At 43.8% G+C, this 19,701-nt stretch overlaps 6 protein-coding genes across 6 annotated transcripts; 3 read left to right on the top strand and 3 right to left on the bottom strand.

Annotated features, from left to right (window-relative positions):
- Window positions 1–1,206: 1,206 nt before the first annotated feature.
- On the bottom strand, window positions 1,207–2,877 carry J4E83_001131 (uncharacterized protein; the record flags this gene model as incomplete). The annotated part of the gene is made up of 2 exons (XM_049328088.1): window positions 1,207–2,751; window positions 2,800–2,877. 2 exons carry the CDS (start codon window positions 2,875–2,877, stop codon window positions 1,207–1,209), a joined length of 1,623 nt encoding a protein of 540 aa, XP_049192606.1.
- Window positions 2,878–3,082: 205 nt separating this feature from the next.
- Window positions 3,083–4,132, top strand: J4E83_001130 (uncharacterized protein; the record flags this gene model as incomplete). Its single annotated transcript, XM_049328087.1, has 1 exon — window positions 3,083–4,132. One exon carries the CDS (start codon window positions 3,083–3,085, stop codon window positions 4,130–4,132), a length of 1,050 nt encoding a protein of 349 aa, XP_049192605.1.
- A 239-nt stretch (window positions 4,133–4,371) lies between these two features.
- YAH1 (mitochondrial matrix iron-sulfur protein) lies at window positions 4,372–4,935 on the bottom strand (the record flags this gene model as incomplete). The annotated part of the gene is made up of 3 exons (XM_049328086.1): window positions 4,372–4,720; window positions 4,774–4,844; window positions 4,900–4,935. The coding sequence occupies 3 exons, from the start codon at window positions 4,933–4,935 to the stop codon at window positions 4,372–4,374; spliced, it is 456 nt and encodes a 151-aa protein (XP_049192604.1).
- Window positions 4,936–5,304: 369 nt separating this feature from the next.
- Window positions 5,305–6,963, top strand: J4E83_001128 (uncharacterized protein; the record flags this gene model as incomplete). The annotated part of the gene is made up of 2 exons (XM_049328085.1): window positions 5,305–5,715; window positions 5,773–6,963. 2 exons carry the CDS (start codon window positions 5,305–5,307, stop codon window positions 6,961–6,963), a joined length of 1,602 nt encoding a protein of 533 aa, XP_049192603.1.
- A 2,947-nt stretch (window positions 6,964–9,910) lies between these two features.
- J4E83_001127 (uncharacterized protein) lies at window positions 9,911–10,909 on the top strand (the record flags this gene model as incomplete). Its single annotated transcript, XM_049328084.1, has 1 exon — window positions 9,911–10,909. The coding sequence occupies one exon, from the start codon at window positions 9,911–9,913 to the stop codon at window positions 10,907–10,909; it is 999 nt and encodes a 332-aa protein (XP_049192602.1).
- Window positions 10,910–11,330: 421 nt separating this feature from the next.
- On the bottom strand, window positions 11,331–12,466 carry J4E83_001126 (uncharacterized protein; the record flags this gene model as incomplete). Its single annotated transcript, XM_049328083.1, has 3 exons — window positions 11,331–11,560; window positions 11,617–12,273; window positions 12,334–12,466. The coding sequence occupies 3 exons, from the start codon at window positions 12,464–12,466 to the stop codon at window positions 11,331–11,333; spliced, it is 1,020 nt and encodes a 339-aa protein (XP_049192601.1).
- Between the last annotated feature and the right edge of the window lie 7,235 nt (window positions 12,467–19,701).

Raw genomic sequence — 19,701 nt, 5'->3', positions numbered from 1 at the left:
TGCGTTACGTCTCATTTTCTCCCCGCTTCCAAGGTAACCAACCCACTCACACGGAAGCTCTTCTCGGCATCGAGGTCGCAGAAGATGCCACCCTCCGCCAAACAATCCCGCTCCTCTTCATTCCTCCAAACTTTTGCTCCCAAGGGCTCACGCTCATCCCCACTTTCTCCCCCTCAGCCCCTCTTAAAACATGCCTAAAACTACCCCCAACATCCGTCTCCCCCATGGTACACAAAACAACTCGAAATTTCTCCCCACCACCTATAAACCACGCAAAAACCTCCCGCATAATCTCCTTGATAAACCGCGTTTGGAGCAGCTCAGTCTCTGGCGACTGGGTCGCTGACTCTGGAACATCTGTATTGATAACGAGAGTATCCAAGTGGGGCAATGTGGCTACGCAGATGAGAAAATGGCGGACCAAGACGAGGACATGGCGCGTGTTGATGGCGGAGATGTTGGTGTCGGTTAGGTAGAAGTTGGCTTCTAGTTGTTTCAGGTCAGAGTAAGGGTTGGGGACGTAAAACCAGATGTCTAGGGCTGCGTAAGCGTCTAGTAGATCTACGAGGTCTTTGCGGTTCATTGATACGCCCTGTAGTTCGTGAACTTCGTGGGCTCCGCGCTTCGGGATTATGTGACCGAATGGGTATTCAGCTAGCAGATCCGAGAGATCGTCTTGATGCGTTGATGGATCTGGGACTTCGAAATTCTCTTGTGTCTGCTTGCTTGGGACAGACATGTTTGGTGAATTTGGGTGGGTTGGCACTGATGTTTTGGGTGTGGAGGTGCGGGTTAGTCAGGAAGTTTAAAAAAAGAAGGAGTCAGCGTTAAGTAGGCTCAGGGGCGCGTGTGAATGGGCATGTTGTAGTGAGAAGTTAACGATCAGCATATCTAAACAGTGCCATGGTGATGTCTCGTCAACAATGAAATGACCTCTAAGGGCCTACATTACCCAGCGTTTTCTCTCAGAACATGTCCACGGGCAGCTCAAAGTATCCGCCACGAGACGCGCCTCACTCCTTGAGTGTCGTACCAAACATAAGCAAGGCAATTGCTACTCAGGCAGAAGGTCAGAGAAGGAAGTAGGTGGAAGTAGTGACATAACATGTGTACCTCAACACAAAGACCCCTCCAGATATGATATCAAACCCGAACGCCGCGGCTATGCATCAAAAAGCGCAAACTGATATCCTCTTAGCTGTGACACTACCTCCGTCCCTTGCCTTGCCCACCTCCACCACCTCCACCCATACCTGGCATACCGCCCATACCACCCATCATCTTCATCAAGGCGCCCATGTCAGGCATACCTCCCCCTCCCATGCCACCGAGCGCGGATAGATCGGGCATGCCGCCGCCGCCACCGCCTCCTCCGCCCATCATCTTCATCATAGCGCCGATGTCGGGCATGCCGCCACCTGCACCGCCTGCGCCACCACCCATACTTTGCATTCGCTTCTGCATAGCCGCGAGTTGTTGTTGCTTGTTGCCTCCACCCATCGCGCCCTGTGCTTTCTGCATGTTTGCCATTCCACCCTTCATCTTCTTTGCCATACCGGCCATCATGCGGTGTTGAGTAAGCAGTTCCTCGACTTCGCGGACCGAGGTACCAGAGCCGCGGGCGATACGTGTCATACGCGTGGGTTGATCGACGAACATCTTTCCGTCCGACTCCAGCTCTTTCTCGGTCATACTATCACAAATGTAGATCATGCGCTTCAGCTTTGTGCCGCCTTCTTCGTCGTCCATGCCGCCCATCATGCTGCTAAGTCCGGGAATCATGCCTGCCATCTTCGACAAGGGCCCCATCTTCATGATGTTGGAGAGCTGATCCCGCAGGTCCTTGATTGTGAAGATACCCTGGGTGATGTGCTTCATTGTGTCCTTCTGGTCGAGCTTGAGAGATTGTACGTGTTCGACGAGCCCTTGGACGTCTCCCATGCCGAGTAGCTTTGAGACGAAAGCCTGTGGCGCGAAACGCTCGAGGTCCAGCATGTGTTCTCCGTTACCGAGGAAGACGATAGGTGTATGTGTTGCTGCGACGGCGGAAATAGCACCACCTCCTGCTGCCGCACCGTCCGTCTTGGTGATGACAATGGCTCCGAAATCTGCGGCCTCCTTGAAAGCGCGTGCTTGCGACTCCGCAGCCTGTCCGATTGTTCCGTCCAGGACCATGATGGTCTGGTCGGGTGTCACGGCGTTCTGAATCTGCACCATCTCGTCGAAGAGGTCCTTCTCTTGCCTGTGTCGTCCCGAGGTGTCCACGATGATGATCTCGAAGCGCTCCTTCTTGAACTTCTCCACACCCTCGCCTGCCACCACTACAGGGTCGGTCTGTGTATGGCTACCGTAGTATGGGATCTTAGCTTTGGTCGCGTTCTGCTTCAATTGGTCGAAGGCACCGGCACGGAAAGTGTCGGCGCACACCAGGCAGGCCTTGAAGCCTCTTGCCTGGTACCATCTCGCCAGCTTTGTACACGTCGTCGTTTTACCCGCACCCTGGAGACCGACAAACATGATGACGTTGGATTTGCCCTTCTTGGGCTTGAAGGGCTCGGCATGGGGGTCAACCATCTTGACGAGTTCATCGAAGACGGCTTTCTGGATGAGGCGCTTCTTGTTGACGCCCGGCGCGAGGTGCTTGAAGTCGACGGCCTTCTTTATCGATTGGCGCAGGTTCATGACGAGTTTGACGTTGACATCGGCTTCGACGAGGGCGTTGGAGATCTCCTTGACCATGGCTTCGAAGGCCTGCGCATGTTAGCCACCTATCATCAGTCGCCTGCTCGGGGCGCGCACCTTCTCGTCGAGGTTGGGCGACCTCGTGAGGTCGGTGACGGCGGCATTGATGCGCCGCCCGAGATCTTGAAGCACCATAGCGGCGGTTGGTAGGGAGAGATGATGGTAGGGGTACAGTTGTGGGTGTTCGTTGGTGTGCCTCTCGTGGTGTTCTGTGGGGAATCCACTATGGCGGGGCGCGCTTGCCGTCGGCCATTTGGGCTACGAACGCCGATCGCCTGGAACTTTTTTCTGCGACGCGATTTACCTGCAGCATTCACACAACCCGACTTTCACAGCCACAATGGTCAACACATCGCTGAAACGGAGACGGACCGAGGAGCAGCTGCGCGGCAAGGTGCCCAAGAAGGAGAAGAGAAAGGTCAAGAAGCAGAAGAACTACCACAGTTCGAGCGAAGAAGAAGGCGGCGCGCGTGATGCTCCATTGCGCGGAAGCAGCCAGGAGCCCGAGGAGCCATTCCAGCCGTCTGGTGTCAATGCGACGTTGCCCGGAAAGCAAGAGCTCTCGAAGCAGCAGCTGAGGAAACAAGCGAAGTTCGAGGCCAAGAAGGCGGCACAGCAAGCGGCAGCGGCAGAGGAGTCTTCAGCCAGCGACGACGAAGAGGAAGTCGAAGCGGCGCCCGCGCAGAAACCTGAGCCCAAGTTCAAGGCCAGCATACCTGCACAGGCCCCGGCAAAGTCGGCACTCAAGAAGACTGCGCCCGTCGACCACGAAGCGCCATTACCCAGCGACGCAGAAGACGATGTGGACGAAATGGACGACTCTGAGCCTGAGGCGGATGAGTTCTCCATTGCCGACTCCGAATCAGATGCCTCCGAGACCTCAACAACGGCCGCGCGCAAAGTACGGAAACGAAACGACCCCGAAGCCTTCGCCAACTCCATCTCCAAGATTCTTGGTTCGAAGCTGACGACATCGAAACGCTCCGAGCCCATTCTGTCCCGCAGCAAAGACGCTGCCACCGCCAACCGCGAGCTCGCCGACTCGAAACTCAGCGAGAAGGCGCGACGACAAATTGTTGCTGAGCGGAAGGCGGCGCAGGAAAAGGGCCGCGTGAAGGACGTTCTGGGCCTCAACGACCCCAATGTCAGCACAGCCGCCACATCAGCGAAGGAGAAGGAGCTCAGGCGGACTGCACAGAAGGGTGTCATCAAGCTCTTCAACGCCGTACGAGCGGCGCAGGTCAAGGGTGAACAGGCCGAGAGGGAGAGCAAGGCAGGCATGGTCGTAGGCATGGACAAGAGGGAGGAGAAGGTCAAGGAGATGAGCAAGCAGGGTTTCCTCGACATGATCACAGGAGGACAGAAGAAGGAGGGTAGCGTGGAGGCCTGATGGCGACTTATATGCACAACTCGGCGTTTGGGACAAAAGGGACATAGTTTGGATATGTTCATGATACCATATACTATACATAAGTTCAGAGTCGTACTCAACGCCAGTTCATCTGCAAGCGGAGTGTTCGTATAATACATGTCGTCTCAAATGCTGTATGCGATATGACCCATAATGCCTTCCAACAGATGTCGTGCAATATCTCCCCCAATATGTCACGACTCTTCTCCCAAGTCTTTTCATTTGCTGTCGAAATCGCTAGCCTGCAGATTCCTCGTCATGCTCGGCAGTCGCACGACCAGTCCATCGAGCTCCTTGCTCATCTTGACCTGACACCCCAGGCGACTCGTCTCGGTAAGTCCAAATGCCAGATCCAGCATGTCGTTTTCGTCATCATCCGGCTCCTCCATCTTATCGTAGTAGGCTTCGTCTTCGACTATGACGTGACATGTTGAGCATGCGCAAGATCCACCGCACGCGCCTTCCATTTCTATGTCGTTGGCTTGTGCGATGTCGAGGAGGTTGTCGCCGTCGGCTACTTCGAATGTGGAGGCATGGCCATCCTTGTCTACAAATGTGACTTTGCGTCTAGAAGGCGTCAGTGGTTGAAGTCGGTACAGTTTGGACATGTTTTGACGTACTCTTCACCCGGTCGGGGTGGATCCAGGTGACCGTGGCGGGATACGGGCGATGAGGAGAATTGGCGGCGACTCTGAAGCCATGAGGGGCTTGTTGCTTTGAGAATAGTCGATGTTGATAGTGTAGACACTGCCGTTGTCTGTATCTGAATCGATCTTCGACATGTCGCTGCCGTCCAATTGCTGGCGAACCTCCTCGGACTCGACGATGCGCCTCTTGCGCCCGCTATCCTCCCCTCCAAGGCGTTGACACAAGCTCTTCTAGCAGCCATGACGCCGAATTGATGCCCGATAGCCGGCCGAGATTGGAGTCTAATAGGAGAAGGAGACACGGAAGCGAAGGGGTTGCAGTGTTTGCCGTGTCACAACGAGTGAATGCGCCGATAATTCCGAATGCTGTGAGACGTCAGAAATGTTGACGCACAGGCCATGCACGATCCCGGTCGATCTACCCAGCGCATCCACCACCGCGGGTAAGAAAACGATAAACATCGCCAGCCTCACGTAATCTTTACCGCAAAAACGACAGATAGAATGGCGACCTCTCGCGATGCCCCGAACCCCCTACGACCCTACTACATCCCGCCATCTATTGGCCCCCCGCCCGACGTCCCGCAGAACCAGACGTCCGCGTCATTACCGCCCGCTTTCAAGCCCAGCAACAGTAGCAAATCGAGTCTGGGCAGTCAGGCACGCGACATTCTTTCCGACCTAGACTATGACTCGTACTTCCCAGAGGCCTCGCCTACCGTAGCCGGGCATGCAAAGAAACTGCTCGACCATGCTCTGTGGAATTACACGAGCGTCCTGCTCGCCCAACCATTCGAGGTCGCGAAGACGATCTTGCAGATACACGAGGCAAAGGGACAGTTGGCAGGCTTGACAGGTGAGGAGTTTGGTCACAAGAGCAGACCACAGAGCTTTGCCAGTGGGAAGTTTGAGGATGTATGTATTGGGCACTGGAGGGGCTTTTGACATGTGAATGTGGGCTAATCGAAGCAGTATCCGCCCTCTGATGAGGAGTCTGACGAGGACTCACCGGGCTACTTCACATCCACTGCCCCACGCATGAACCCCACGTCGCCGTCGCCATACTCGCCGTCTGTTTCACGATCGGGAGTCTCAGAATCGAGGTCTCCACGACGACGCCAGCGACGCCTCGATAGCCGATCCCGGTCACGAACACCCACACGGCCCCCACCATCTGCCGTACGGAAACTAGATCTCAAGCGTCCAGACTCACTCCTCGAAGTGATAGGACAGTTGTGGCAGAAGGAGTCTGCGTGGGGTGTGTGGAAGGGCACCAACTGCACTTTCATCTACAATTTCCTGCTCAAGACGACTGAGGGCTGGTTCAGGAGTCTGATCTCAGCTCTGCTGAACATACCAGACCCAGGTCTCGTGGGCTCAGCAGGAAGTGGAATTGGGGGGCTGGATATTCTAGACAGCCCAAGCCCACTGACGTCCCTCGGTGTTGCTGTCGCTGCTACAGCCATCGCAGCCACTCTCCTCGCACCCCTCGACATGGTGCGCACACGCCTCATCATCACCCCCATCTCATCCTCTCCACGATCTATATACCCATGTCTTTCCCTTCTGCCCTCTTTCTCCGTCGCCCCCAGCCTCCTCCCAGCTACCATAATGCACGCCTGCGTCCCCACTCTCATTTCCTCCTCGACACCGCTCTTCCTCCGTTCAACGCTCAGCATCGACCCTATCCTTACACCGACCACCTACTCCTTCAGCACTTTTCTCTCCTCCATATCCGAGCTCTTCATCCGCCTTCCTCTCGAGACCGTCCTTCGCCGCGGCCAGGTCGCCGCACTCCAGGATCACGAAACCCAGCGTCTGGCGTCTGAGTACCAGGCCCCACCCAGCCGTGCTAAGAGCCCAGCCTATGGTCTGGACAAACCAAGCTCCTCTGACCAGAGCTTCAAGACTATCGTGGAGCCGGGTCAGTACAGGGGTGTGCTGGGTACTATGTGGTTCATCGCCCGTGAAGAAGGCATCAGTGTTTCTACACCGAATGCTGCTAAGGCGGCGAGTGCAAAGGCGATGGGTTTCTCTAGGCCGCCGCGTACAAGGAAGGGTCAGGGTATGCATGGGTTGTGGCGTGGATGGAGAGTGGGTGTTTGGGGGCTGGTGGGGATTTGGGGTGCTGCTGCTCTTGGAGGTGGCGGTGGTGAGTTCTAGACTGTGATATTGCAAGTTAAGCACTAGGCACTTGAGCGATGATATTGTTTGGTAGATTGTGTTGTTTTGTCATGATGTTCGTATGCGCATGTTGGGCGATGCTATATACACCACTCTTAGCTGATGTTGAACGAATATCTTCCGTTCACCAAACTTGTCGTTTGAATCATTTTCAAATTTTTGCAGCATATGATCTAGATCCTCCCACCATGCTATGGCTGTGTAGCCCAACCAGATAGAGTGGTATGTTGCAGGTGGGTTTTCTTTTTCTAAAAACTAACAACGGTATCTGGAAGTGGAAAGTCCGACAGCGCACAGCGTGCCAATTCACAAAAGCGGGTCGACTGCACCACGTAAATGTCACAAATGCAACACAAAGCTGTTAAATATCCTCTCACAGAGACATGCTATCATTGCGTAGCAGTAAAGCCCAGCACGTAGAGGAGTGCCCAGAACCCCGATGGTATTGCTTGTCTTAACAGGTCTAGCCTAAAGGAGTCTAGCGGCTCCCTTACATGGAAGTGACGTGCCACCTCACTTCTTATCAGCCACCACCACGTGTTGATTGTGAGCGTCAGCTTCGGTTGGCTCTTCAACTTTGGTACACCTCAGACATCGAAGCTAGAGAAAAACTCGACACGTAGAGCCCCGTCATTCATACACACATCAAAGCTATCGCAATCATAGCGTATACCAAAGTACCATCTCAATGACCTCCCTGGAGGACCAGACCGTAGTCTGAGTCAAAGGCGCACTCGATTCATCATTCATACATACACGCCTGGGAAAATTCACCAACATGGCAAATCCCTCTTCGCTTTCAATCCACCCAGCCGACAATGATCAACTCTCAACTATGGTCTCACAGGTTAACTTGAGCGGCAATACAGTCAGAGTCGCACATAGCGCCGCTGTCACAGAGATGAGATTTTTGGAAAGAAATCTACCGATTCGCCCCATGAGTATTCAGTCAGCAAGTCGCTTGCTCTCACTGCCCTCATAAATACGCCTGTTGACATGCCATCACATGCATATCTCGCCCGAGCTTGGTATCGAGTTCATTGCGGCATTCTTCAGCCGTAGGCAGCTGCAGAAAAATATGTTGGACGAACTTAGTCCTGCCTTCGATCTCGACAACTACGTCAACGAGCATGCAGAACCCTGTCGCCACGAGCCAAGATGTTTGTCTGTGTGGTACCATCCACGCCTCGATCTCACATCTTACGGCGTGTGACAGTATTTGCACAAGTACTGCGCACGGATCGAGGATCTCGCTGTTGCTATAACTCAGTCGCTGGGCTTTTCCCTCTATATCTGAACGAACTCAATGTGAGACTAGCTCCTCACGACCATGCAGATGACTACGACGAAGAGTTTCTTTACGGCGACATGAAGTCAAGGCCGAATCGCCTTTTTCTTGATTATGTAGTGGAAGGCAAAGTGAACTCCAAAAACATGAAGTTCAGCCTTCCTGGTCTACAGAAAGAGGATGATGGAAGAGATAAGACAACGCGCCCCGAAAATATCATCATACCAGGCACAGAAATCTTGTACGGCATGCATATTACGGAGGATAGGGCGGGTGCCCAGACTGAGAGAACATCCCTGAGTGACGTGCGGTTCCGCCCAACGACAGAGGGATCAGGGGGCGCAGTGGCCACGCGCTGAACGGCATGGATTCCAGGAGTTCCATCAATGAGAATATCGGATACAACGAAAGCGAGGCGCTCGCGTTCGGCTCACTACCCGAGCGTGCTGGTCGAACCCGAGGAAAAGAGACCCAGCCAAACGGAGTGTTTCCTTGTGAAATGACATGAACTGGGTTACATGTCACAACTAGCTGTTCCTTGAACAGCCCCACTCCGTTCCCTTCTCTTGCTAGATGAAACCCATTGCAGTGAAATTTTCTGCCTTATCGCGTATCTAACGTATCGAACACTCATGCACCGCAGATTGTGTACCACACCTGGGCAACACAAGGAAACGCTATCCGGACGTTGCAATCAAATTTCCGGTTTGTCACGCCACAAGAGACTTCAAGAGTTCTCACAGAATCTCACATACCTTGGCACCTGTCAGCGGGTCAATCGCGGTCACTCTCTGAACGATCTGATATCGTTTGCGCGCAACTCCCGACGTCCATAATCCGCTCCACTAGCGGGTCCGACATGCTGGCAACGACGGCGGTCGCGCAAACTTTCCACACGGCATGCTAGGCATCGGCATCGGGTGGAGCTGGTGTTGACAGACAGCGGCCCGTACGTTACGAAGTATAACCACCGGCACTCAACTCCTGGTCCGTGCACGCAACCACCGAATCACAGCCATGGAAGTCCTCTTTCTAACACTCTTCTGGACGAAATGGGCGTCAAGTGTTTCTAAACGAAACGGCGCTACGCCTGTCAAGCATTCCACACAGGAGACCAGTGTTTCGCCACATCGCGGACTGCAATGAAGTGTCAGTAAACGACCTTGGCAGGACCCGTAGAAATCACATCCGCATTGACTTTACTTTCCGAACCAGTAGCTTCCGTGCCTCCTTTCAATGAGTCGCATGTTTTCACAAGCGCTGCTACGCTTAGAACGGCCTAAGGATCACGGTCATGTCCACTTCCCAAGCGATCCAGAACACCCACAATCACGGAAGGAAGACTGTAGTTGTCGATGAAACCAACATCCTATCTCCTGGAATTGCTACAACGGGAAATTGTCGTCCGTTGGGAACCAGGTCACCGGTGTCTAGGCGCCTGGCTTGCATGAAGATGTTTGGTACAATGCGTGGAGGACTTTTGATATAAGAATCAGGACGACTGTCCAACATCTACAGCTCACCAGCAAGCAATACATTCGTTTCAATCGCTTTCTACACTCGCTTTTCAGCACTTTACATTCGTTCCTTCACTTCTTTTTACCAGTTACTACACAAGTTTCATTACTGCTAGCCAGAATGAAGTTCTCCGCCTCCGCCATCGTTCTCAGCGCCGTCGCCCAAGTGGCCACCGCCCACTACTTCTTTGACACCAACCTCATCGGTGGTGTTGCCCAGCCGCAATTCAAATACGTCCGCCCTTCCACTCGCAAGGTCGCGTACAACCCCATCAAGTTCTCCTCCAACCCGGCCGCCGACATCCGTGATGGCTCCACCGCCGACGGTCCCGACATCGTCTGCAACCAGGGTGCCGCTAAGACTGGCGGCAAGGTCCAGGTCCTGACCGTCAAGGCCGGCGACGACGTTACCGCCAAGCTCGGTGTTGGTGCCAAGTTCCAGCACCCGGGCCCTGCCCTGGTCTACATGTCCGCTGCTCCCGGCAGCGTCCAGTCTTACGACGGATCTGGTGACTGGTTCAAGATCTTCGATGAGGGTGACTGCGGCAGCGGTGACTTCACCAGCAACTCCTGGTGCACCTACAACAAGGACACTGTCACTGCCACCATCCCCAAGGACACCCCCGACGGCGAGTACCTCGTCCGCTTCGAGCACATTGGTGTTCACCGCTCCCACGTCAACCAGCCCGAGCACTACGTCTCCTGCATGCAGGTCAAGGTTACCGGCGGTGGTAGCGGCAAGCCTGGCCCCATGGTCAAGTTCCCCGGTGCTTACAAGGCGACCGACCCCTACGCCAACTTCAGCATCTACAACGGCCGCAAGGCCTTCCCCATGCCCGGCCCTGCTGTCTGGAAGGGCGGTGCTGCCGCTGGTGGCTCTTCCTCTGCTCCCGCCAAGGAGGAGGTCTCCCCTGCCCCTGCCGCCCCCGCTGCCCCTGCTAAGTCCACCATGGCCACTGTCGTCGCTCCCGCCCCTGCTGCCCCTACCAAGGAGGCTGCCCCCGCTGCTGGCTGCGCCTCCATGTACGGACAGTGCGGTGGCAAGGGCTTCACCGGTGCTAAGTGCTGCGCCAAGGGTAGCTGCAAGGCTGCCAACGACTGGTACTCCCAGTGTGTCTAAGAAGCTAGCTCGTGTGCTAGGATTTACTCGGAGATTTGTGTATACTTCCCATTCTTTGTGTCTATAAGCGAGGCGTTGCATTAGTGAGCCTCTGTTTTTTAATGGGCACGGGTTCTCTAGTAGAACACCCCTTTAACTTTCTGTTTGCCTGGTGGATGTGGTTCAATCCTGTATTATAGCAATATCACATCATTAGTCCTATTCCTGAATCCTCTTCGCATGTGACTGTTCCTTATTAGCATGACTCAAAGTACAGAAGACTGATATCTTAAAAGTGCGTAAATCCCTGCCATTCATGTTGTCTTTGACAAAAGAAAGAATCGTCTTTACAGTAGGCTGAGCGAAACTTTGAATGATCAACCCATCCACCAACGTCACTATTCAGATCTCTATTGATCGATAACCAATTCATCCACAAATATCATGCGCCGGGGACTTGCCCGTAGTGTATTGTCTCATTCCACTCAACGAGGCTCTTGGGAAGAGCATGCGCATCCTCGATGTGGTCCACTATTTCCTCGTACACATCGGGTGGCAGTCGCCGGCCAAAAGCCAGATTGAGATTCCGTCGATATTCTCGCCGCAAATCTCGCGATACGAGTGGTAACATGGTGTCGATAAGAGATGCGAGTTGAGCAAGGGTATTTGTGCCTATCACAATATGTCAGCTTATTGCATAAGACCATGTCATACATAGGACGTCTTACTTTCTGATTCAGCGCAGCCGAAATAATCCAGATAAAGGAATGCCTGGGCAAAGTCCAGTGGAAGTTCTGGGTACAAATTGTCGCGCTCTTGACCGATCTGATCGAAGAGGAACGCTTCTATCTCGTCAAGAGGCAGTAAATTTGCGAACAGGTTCAATCGCCTTGTTCCCAGGACGTCCATGCGCAGCTTGAGAGCAAGCGAAAACGCTCTGACACGGCCACGCGGAATTTCCGACATTCGCTGCAGCTCGAGAAATATGCGTGATGCAAAACGCGTTATGGGGATCTCCATATCTGCCCTCAGCGTATAACCTATGTACCATATCTTGTTGGGATAGTCAGAATCCACTGAGGATACAGTGTCCGAATCGCTGACTTCAGATGTAGGGGCCCAGTCGTCTCCGAAATGGGTATCGATGATGTCCGAAGCAGAGCCCAGGTTATGATTGGGATGGCGAAAGAGTCGGTTCATGGCATCGACCCAGAACTGCGTCGCTATCTCATCTTCGGTCTCCACGGTGGAAACGAGATCATGAAACAGGCTGACCCTTACACCGACACTGGCGAACAGGAGTTGAGACTCTAGGTAAAGAGCCCAGCTTTCGACTTGGAGTGCGGTCCAATGAGATACCGGTACATCTTCCTCCAATGGGTTCTCTAACCACCATGATAAGCACACATGCCACCATGTTCAAAGATGCATACCATCCAACATACCTGGGTTCGTTAGAGGTGAATCAGCCTCCCAATATCGCTCTCTGGCAACGTTCCGGACTTTGCCGGAAGCTCCACCTTCGGTCTCGAGCTCTCTAGAGAATTGCTCCAGCTTAAGCACCAGCCTGTGTATCATGTTCCGTAACCTGACAATGGGAGGAAGTTCTTTCCATGCTTGATCTTTGCGGAGGGACTTCCACTCCACAAGGAGGTGCGACTTGTCGCTCGTGTCTCCAAGCTCTTCACACACCCACACGAGATCTTTTAGTGTGCGTTTCTTTCGCACTCTTGGCGCCTGGCTTTTAGAATCGCGTCCTTTGCCTTTACCGTTATGTTTACTAGACCACTCGGTAGCTTGGGCTGAAACAGACCCAGTGGGAGTAGTGCTAGACGATTCGGCGATTTGAGCTGGAGCAGACGCTGTAGTAGTAATACCACCCACGCCGACGAGACGTGCCCGATTGGTTTGCTCGAGTGCCGATAGTGCAGCGGAGAAAGCATAGAGTCTCCCGGTACCCGATGGTGCGTTCCCAGATGAGCTGGCTTGCATCGTAATCGCGAAGCGGTTAAGATATTATGAGTGTATAAGGTGTGTTGAGCTGCGCGTGCGAATCTCAAACGAAAGCTCAAATTTGAGAGAAGATAGAGATCAAAGATCGTAGAGAGTAATCGCAAACATCGTGGACAAGGCCGTCTTAAGACCGACATGTCGGATACGATTACTGTGCCGCAGTGCTGAATGTATGCTAGGCTACAATAGGCAATCCCTTGTTGCCCAACCCCGGTCCCCGCGGATGTCGACATGCGATTAGGTGGCTACCAATTGAGCTTCATACCACGGCAGACTTCATCTGATGGTGTTTTGATTGTGAAGTGATAACGTGAGAAACCATTACTTAGGGAGGCGCGCCGGAGGATACCTAGGTAGCCTTGCTAGGTGCATACAGTCTATCTAACTAAGGGCGCGCTAAGACATAGCATGCGCTAATGCAAATAAGTAATTTTTAAAATATAGTATACTAGCGTTATACTACTTAAGAAAATTAGTATACTTAGTAATAAAATTTTTAATTTAAATAATTCTTAGATTTATTCTAAATTAATTTAGACTAAATTATACCTATATTATAATATAGAGCCTTTTTTACCTATATTTAATACTAAGCTTAAATTTTTTAACTTTAATATATTAGACTTAGATATCTATAAAAGATTTAACCTATATTTATCTAGCTCTAGTAAGAGTAATAATAGTAGTATTAAAGACTAAGTTAAGATATATAGTTAAATTAATTCTAGAATAATTCTAGACTTATTTAAACTAGAGTATAGTTTAACTTACTTCTAGAAATAGTAGCGCACCTCTTTTAAAGGCTAAAGTTATTAAGTATACTATATATCTACTCTAATACTTTAGTATAGACTCTAAAGGCTATACTTATATTATTTAAGTTTTAAAAGTAAATAAGTAATATTCTTTAGTTAAGAGAGTATTATAAAATACTAAAAGTGTAAGTAGCCTACGTAGACTATTTCTAGATTAATTTAAAACTAATCTAGTATAAGTAGTTTTAATACTATAAAGCTAGTAAGATAAAGAAAAAAAAGACTTTTAGCTTCTTCTTAAATTTAACTACCTTAAGATAGGTTTTTAAGTACTCTAGTATTAAGATATATAAATATATTTAGAATTAATTATAGAATTTTACCTACTTATAAGTAGATAAAAGCTTATATAAAATACTTAGATAGATAAAAATATCTATAAACTAAATTAAGTAAAATAAAAAGAGAAGAAAGGCTAAAAGCTACTTTAATAGGCTTTAGTGTTAGTTTAGAGATAGTATTTATACTAATAGAGAGAGTTTCTATAGTCTAGAGTTATTCTAGGTAGAATTAATAGTATATATAGTTAAACTATTTCTAGAATAATTTCTAACTAATTCTAGTAAGTAATAGAGCCTACCTCTTAGTTTATTACCTATAGTAATTACGCTCTAAGTAATATAGAGTACTATATCTAAAGAGTACTACTAAGAATTAATATTACCTACCTATAAGCTTTTCTAGATAGTAGAGTAGAGAGCTTTTATAAGAACTATAATATAGTTAAGCTCTAAATTTTACGTCTAAAAGACTATAGTAAGTTTTTAAAGAATATTTTTAGATTAATTCTAAACTATTTTAAGTACTAACTATACCTAGAGTTAAGATAAACTTATTCTATAAGACTATAATATAGTAATTAATATTATTATCTCTCTATATTTTAAGTAGATTCTATACTTTGTAGTAGTTTTAACTAGTATATACTAGTATATACTTTTTCTACCTTAGTAGCTAGATATAGAATTAGTTAAGAATATAGTTTATATATTCTAATTAATATTAATACTAAATACTATAAAATATAAGCTATTTTATAGATATTAATTCTAAATTATTTCTAAACTATTCTAGCTACCTTTTTATAGTCTAACTAGTTTACTTTCTACTTAAAGTAGCGTAGAGTTTTATTAATTAAAAAACTTTATACTACTTAGATAAATAAAGACTACCTTATAAGAATAGCTACTACTTAAAGATTAATTATATTTTCTCTAGGCGCTAGCCTAGAGAGAGTTTTTTTTAAAAGAAGAGTAAACTATTCTAACTCTACTACTATAAGCGCTATCTAAAATATTTTCTAAATATTTCTAAATTAATCTACGTAGGTATATATCTACTAAATCTTACTAGCTAGTAGAGGCTATATTATTATCTAAGTATAGAATAAGTAAGCTAAACTACTTATAAAATAAGAAACCTTCTAGATAGATATATCTTTTAAGCGCTACTATAATAGTTAGAAAGAAATTCTTTTTACTACTATGCTAAAAAGCTATAAAAAGAGTATATAAATTACTTTTAAATTAATCTATAACTAATCTACGTAGTTATTATATTTAGGCGCCTTACTACTAACGCTAAGTTCTCTAAGATATACTAAAAGATATTTACTACCTTCTTCTAAACTATTAAGAAGCGTTTAGGTTAGCTAGTATAATAGTAGTATCTCTACGCACGTAGTTTCTATAGTATTACTATTAATATAAATACTAAGTAGATAGCTAGTAAGTTAAATTAATTTATAATTAATCTACGCTTATTTTAGCTTAGAATTTAGAAGGTACCTTACTAGCCTTAACTAGCTTAATAGAGACTAGAAGTACTACCTTAGCTACTATATAAGATTTTATATTATTTACTTTCTTTATACTATTAATAAGGCTTATTTTAGTATACTATATATTAAAAATTCTTTATAGAGTAGAATAAAGGCGCTACTTACTATAGTAAGCTAGGCTAAGTATTTTAAGTTATATAATCTACTTATTAGTAAGTAGTCTAAATTAATTCTAAAACGTTTCTAAACTATTCTAAGAAAATACTCTAATACCTATAGCTAAAGAATAGGTAAAAAATAAGAAAAACTTTATTATTACTATAGAATTAAATATACACTATAGTAGTATATCTAGAGCTACCTAGAATATACTAGAATTTTATATAAATACTACAGAATAAGTATATATAAAAAGCTATTACACTAGCCTAAAATATAAGCTTCTAGTTAGTATTAGACTATATATTAAATTAGTTCTAAATTATTTTATAACTAATTTTATATAGCGCTATATAGATAGACTTATAAAATATATAGAAATATAAAATCTATAAAAAGTATAGTATTAGGTATAAATTAAAGTAAAATTTAAGCCTAAGTAGCTACTTTTATAATAATATAAGGTAAGAAAAGAGTAAGTATTTAGTTATCTATATATAGATTAATTCTAAACTATTTAGAGCGTAAGAAATAAGAGAAAGAAAATAAAGAGAAAGATAATATTCTTAAATTACTTAAATTACCTAGGCTATTAAGATAGTAACCTTACTAGCGTCTAAGCTTCTAGCTAGCAGCGCAGCGCTCGCGTATATAGATATTCTAGTTATTATCTTTAGCCTTATTCTCTTTTAGAGCTAATTTATTACTAGCTCTATAAGTATAACTATTTCTAGATTAATTTAGAACTAATCTACGTAGAGAATACTCTAACCTAGATATAGACTTAGAAGAAAAGAAGTAAGAGCTTAAAAAAGAGTATAAAAGAGTAAAACTTTAATAAGAAAAAAGGTTACTTTAAATCTAAACTAAGAAGACTAAGTTAGAGCTCTAAGAAAAGAAGCTATAGATTTACCTCTAGTATAAATTAATCTAGAACTAGTTAAGAGAAAACTAGACTAGTCTTAGAATAGTTAGTATAATTAAAGAGTTTTTAGCGCTAGATAAAATCTACTAAAATCTATCTTACTTTCTAATTCTATCTTTTCTATATTAAACATAGTAAGTAGAGTTCTTTCTAATAAAGTTTATCTCTATCTAACTAATTCTAAATTAATTACTAACTATTCTAGCCTATATATACTTAATATACTACTTTTACTACACTTCTACGTAGCTCTATAGAGTTTAACCTTAAGAACTTAGAGAGAAGATATATTATCTTCTATAGAGAACTCTTCTATTACGTAAAGTATAATAAAAGCTTCTTAAGTCTCTATAGTGTAAGTCTAATAGTTATTTAGAGCTCTTTATAGATTAATTCTAAACTAATTCTAGTAGCGCTATAAAAGAAGATTAAACCTTATTAAATATATTTATAAAATCTACCTCTAGTACTTTATTACGCTAAATTCTGCTAGTGTAATACTTCTATAAACGTACTACGCTACCTATTACTTCTTTTAAGAAGTAATAAAGCGCTATAATAACTCTAGAGTAGTAGAAGAAAATACTATTACTAAGAAGTAGATTTAAAATAAACTTTAGAATTATTCTCTAATTAATCTAGAGCTAATTTAACCTACTACTTAACTAGCTATCTTCTCTACTAAACTCTTATTAGAGGTACTACGCTTTATATCTTTAAATAAGCAAAAAAAATAAAAAAAAAGTAAAATTAATTTCTAATTAGTTTACTACCTACTACTTAAAAATAATAAGTCTTTGCTATATAAATTCTACTAAAGTAGAAGATTTAAATATAAGCCTCTTTTTGCTATTTAAACTTTAATTAATATATATTTTACTTACTAAAATATAGCTTGTCGCCTTTATTAATAGTGTTATAATATCTCTACTTTTTAAAACTTATAGAGAATATAATTAAAGTTATAGTTTTATTAAATTTATTTTATATATCTATTTATTCTTAAATTATTTCTTAATTATTCTATAAATAATTCTACTATAGTTTTAATTCTTATTACTATTAGACTTAAAAGAAGTAGCTAGGCTCTTAGGCTTAAAGGTCTCTCTAGAAAGGTTATAGAAGAACTACTAAGAAGTATATATAGTAAACTTATTATAGAAGAAAGTATAGTCTAAATTTTATTAAAATTAATTAAGAAACGTTTAAGAAATAATTTAAATAAAGCTTACTCTCTAGGTTTTTAGTGTTAAGGTCTTCTATATTACACTCTTAGCAAGAGAGGTTAAATTTATTATCTAGGTTAGAGAAATAGTTCTAGATATAATTTATTATAAGGTTATAATTAAGCTATATTAGTTAGAAATAATCTAGAAACGTTTAAGAAATAATTTACTTAAGTTTAATCTTTATTAAGCTAAATAGTATTCTAAGAAGAGCTATTATTCTCTTTCTTTTCTTTCTTTTAGCTAGAGATAGTGCTCTTATCTTCTTATTTCTACTCTTCTTCTTTTTTTTTATCTTCTTCTTCTTCTTCTTCTTCTTTATCTAAATTATTTAAGAATTAATCTAAATTCTCTTTAGTAATAGAGAGAGAGAAGTTAGTAATTATATTATAGTTAGCTATAATCTAAGTATAGAAAACTAAGTAGAATTAATTTAGAAATAATTAAAAAATAATTTAAACTTACCTAATTTAAGCTAAATTAGCTAGTTAGAGAGTATACTAACTTATCTAGCTATAGCTATAATTAATTTATAGATAGTAAGTAGGTAGTTTCTAAGAAAGGCGTAGCTAGTAAACTTTCTCTAAAAGAATAGTTAGAATTATTTAGAAAATAATTAAGAAATAATTTATACTTTATAAAGGCTACTACTAATATTAATTATATAGTGTTAAAGTTAGAGAGTAGTTATAATTATCTAATTACAGGCACGTAATCGCTTAGCTCTTAGGTATATAGCTAGAGATTTTATTCTAACTTTCTTTAGTAGTAGTATAATTATAATATACTTAATTATCTCTAATTATTAATTATCTCTAGCTCTAATAGTTATAAGCCTAGCTACTTAATTATAGAACTAATTTCTACTACGTATTAAAGCTTACTAGAAGATAGATTAATTAATCTTATTTCTACTCTACTCTCTCTAAATATTCTGTAATTAGAACTTCTTCTATATAATTACTTAATTACCTACTTCTTTATTATTCTCTATATCTCTATATTAATTCTACGCTCTAACTCTATAGATATAAGTAATTATAATATAGCTATTATAGCTATAGGTGTACTTCTTAAGAAGTAATCTAACTAGAATACCTAGTTTATGCTTCTTAAGCAATACTATAATAAGAAGAGTATCTAGAAAGAGATTAATTCTAATCTTCTAGATATTAAATATATAAATACTTAAGAGCCTAAGTTCTCTAACCTTCTAGTTCTAGAGCCTATAGCTTTAGCTTCTCTCTTTATAGAGCTAACTAAGAATTAAAAGAATAAGTATAATAAAGCTATCTATAAGTATAATACTCTCTTATAAGATTATAATTATAAGACTAAGAATAGTACTATACTTATAGCTATCTAGAACTATAAGTCTAAGTAGTAGTTAAGAAAGAGTAAGAAGATTAATAATGTTAAGAACTAGATTATATGCACTATTACGCCTAAGCACCTATTACTTACAACTATAAGTAATAATAAAAGAATAGTCTAGTCTCTTATAAAAACTTTTAAGACTATACTTACTTTTACTAATTAAACTACTTAATATATAGTTTGCGTAAAGTATTATACTTATTTTAAGAAGATCTAGAAAGAAACTACTAAGAAGTAGTTTAATAACTAGTTAATACTCTACTAGAAGGTAAAGATCTTTAAGCTCTTAGAAGTTAAAGAACCTCTTATAATTACTAACTTTCTTACTATTATAGTAGAGTAATTAGAAGTATCTCTATTAGAATAGGTGCTTAATATAGTTAATTATATTATGTATATATATCTAGTTGCTGTTCCTGTCTAAACGCTGTTTAGACCTAGCTTTCTCTAGCGCACTAACTCTTAAGCCTAATAGCTATTTAGCCTATTATTATATTACTAGTTTTACTACTACATCT

This window comes from Alternaria metachromatica (assembly GCF_023757995.1).
Source record: "Alternaria metachromatica strain BMP 0045 chromosome Unknown scaffold_2, whole genome shotgun sequence".
Taxonomy (NCBI): domain Eukaryota; kingdom Fungi; phylum Ascomycota; class Dothideomycetes; order Pleosporales; family Pleosporaceae; genus Alternaria; species Alternaria metachromatica.
Note: the sequence above shows the minus strand (reverse complement) of the source record. Positions and strands in the feature narration are given on the sequence as shown.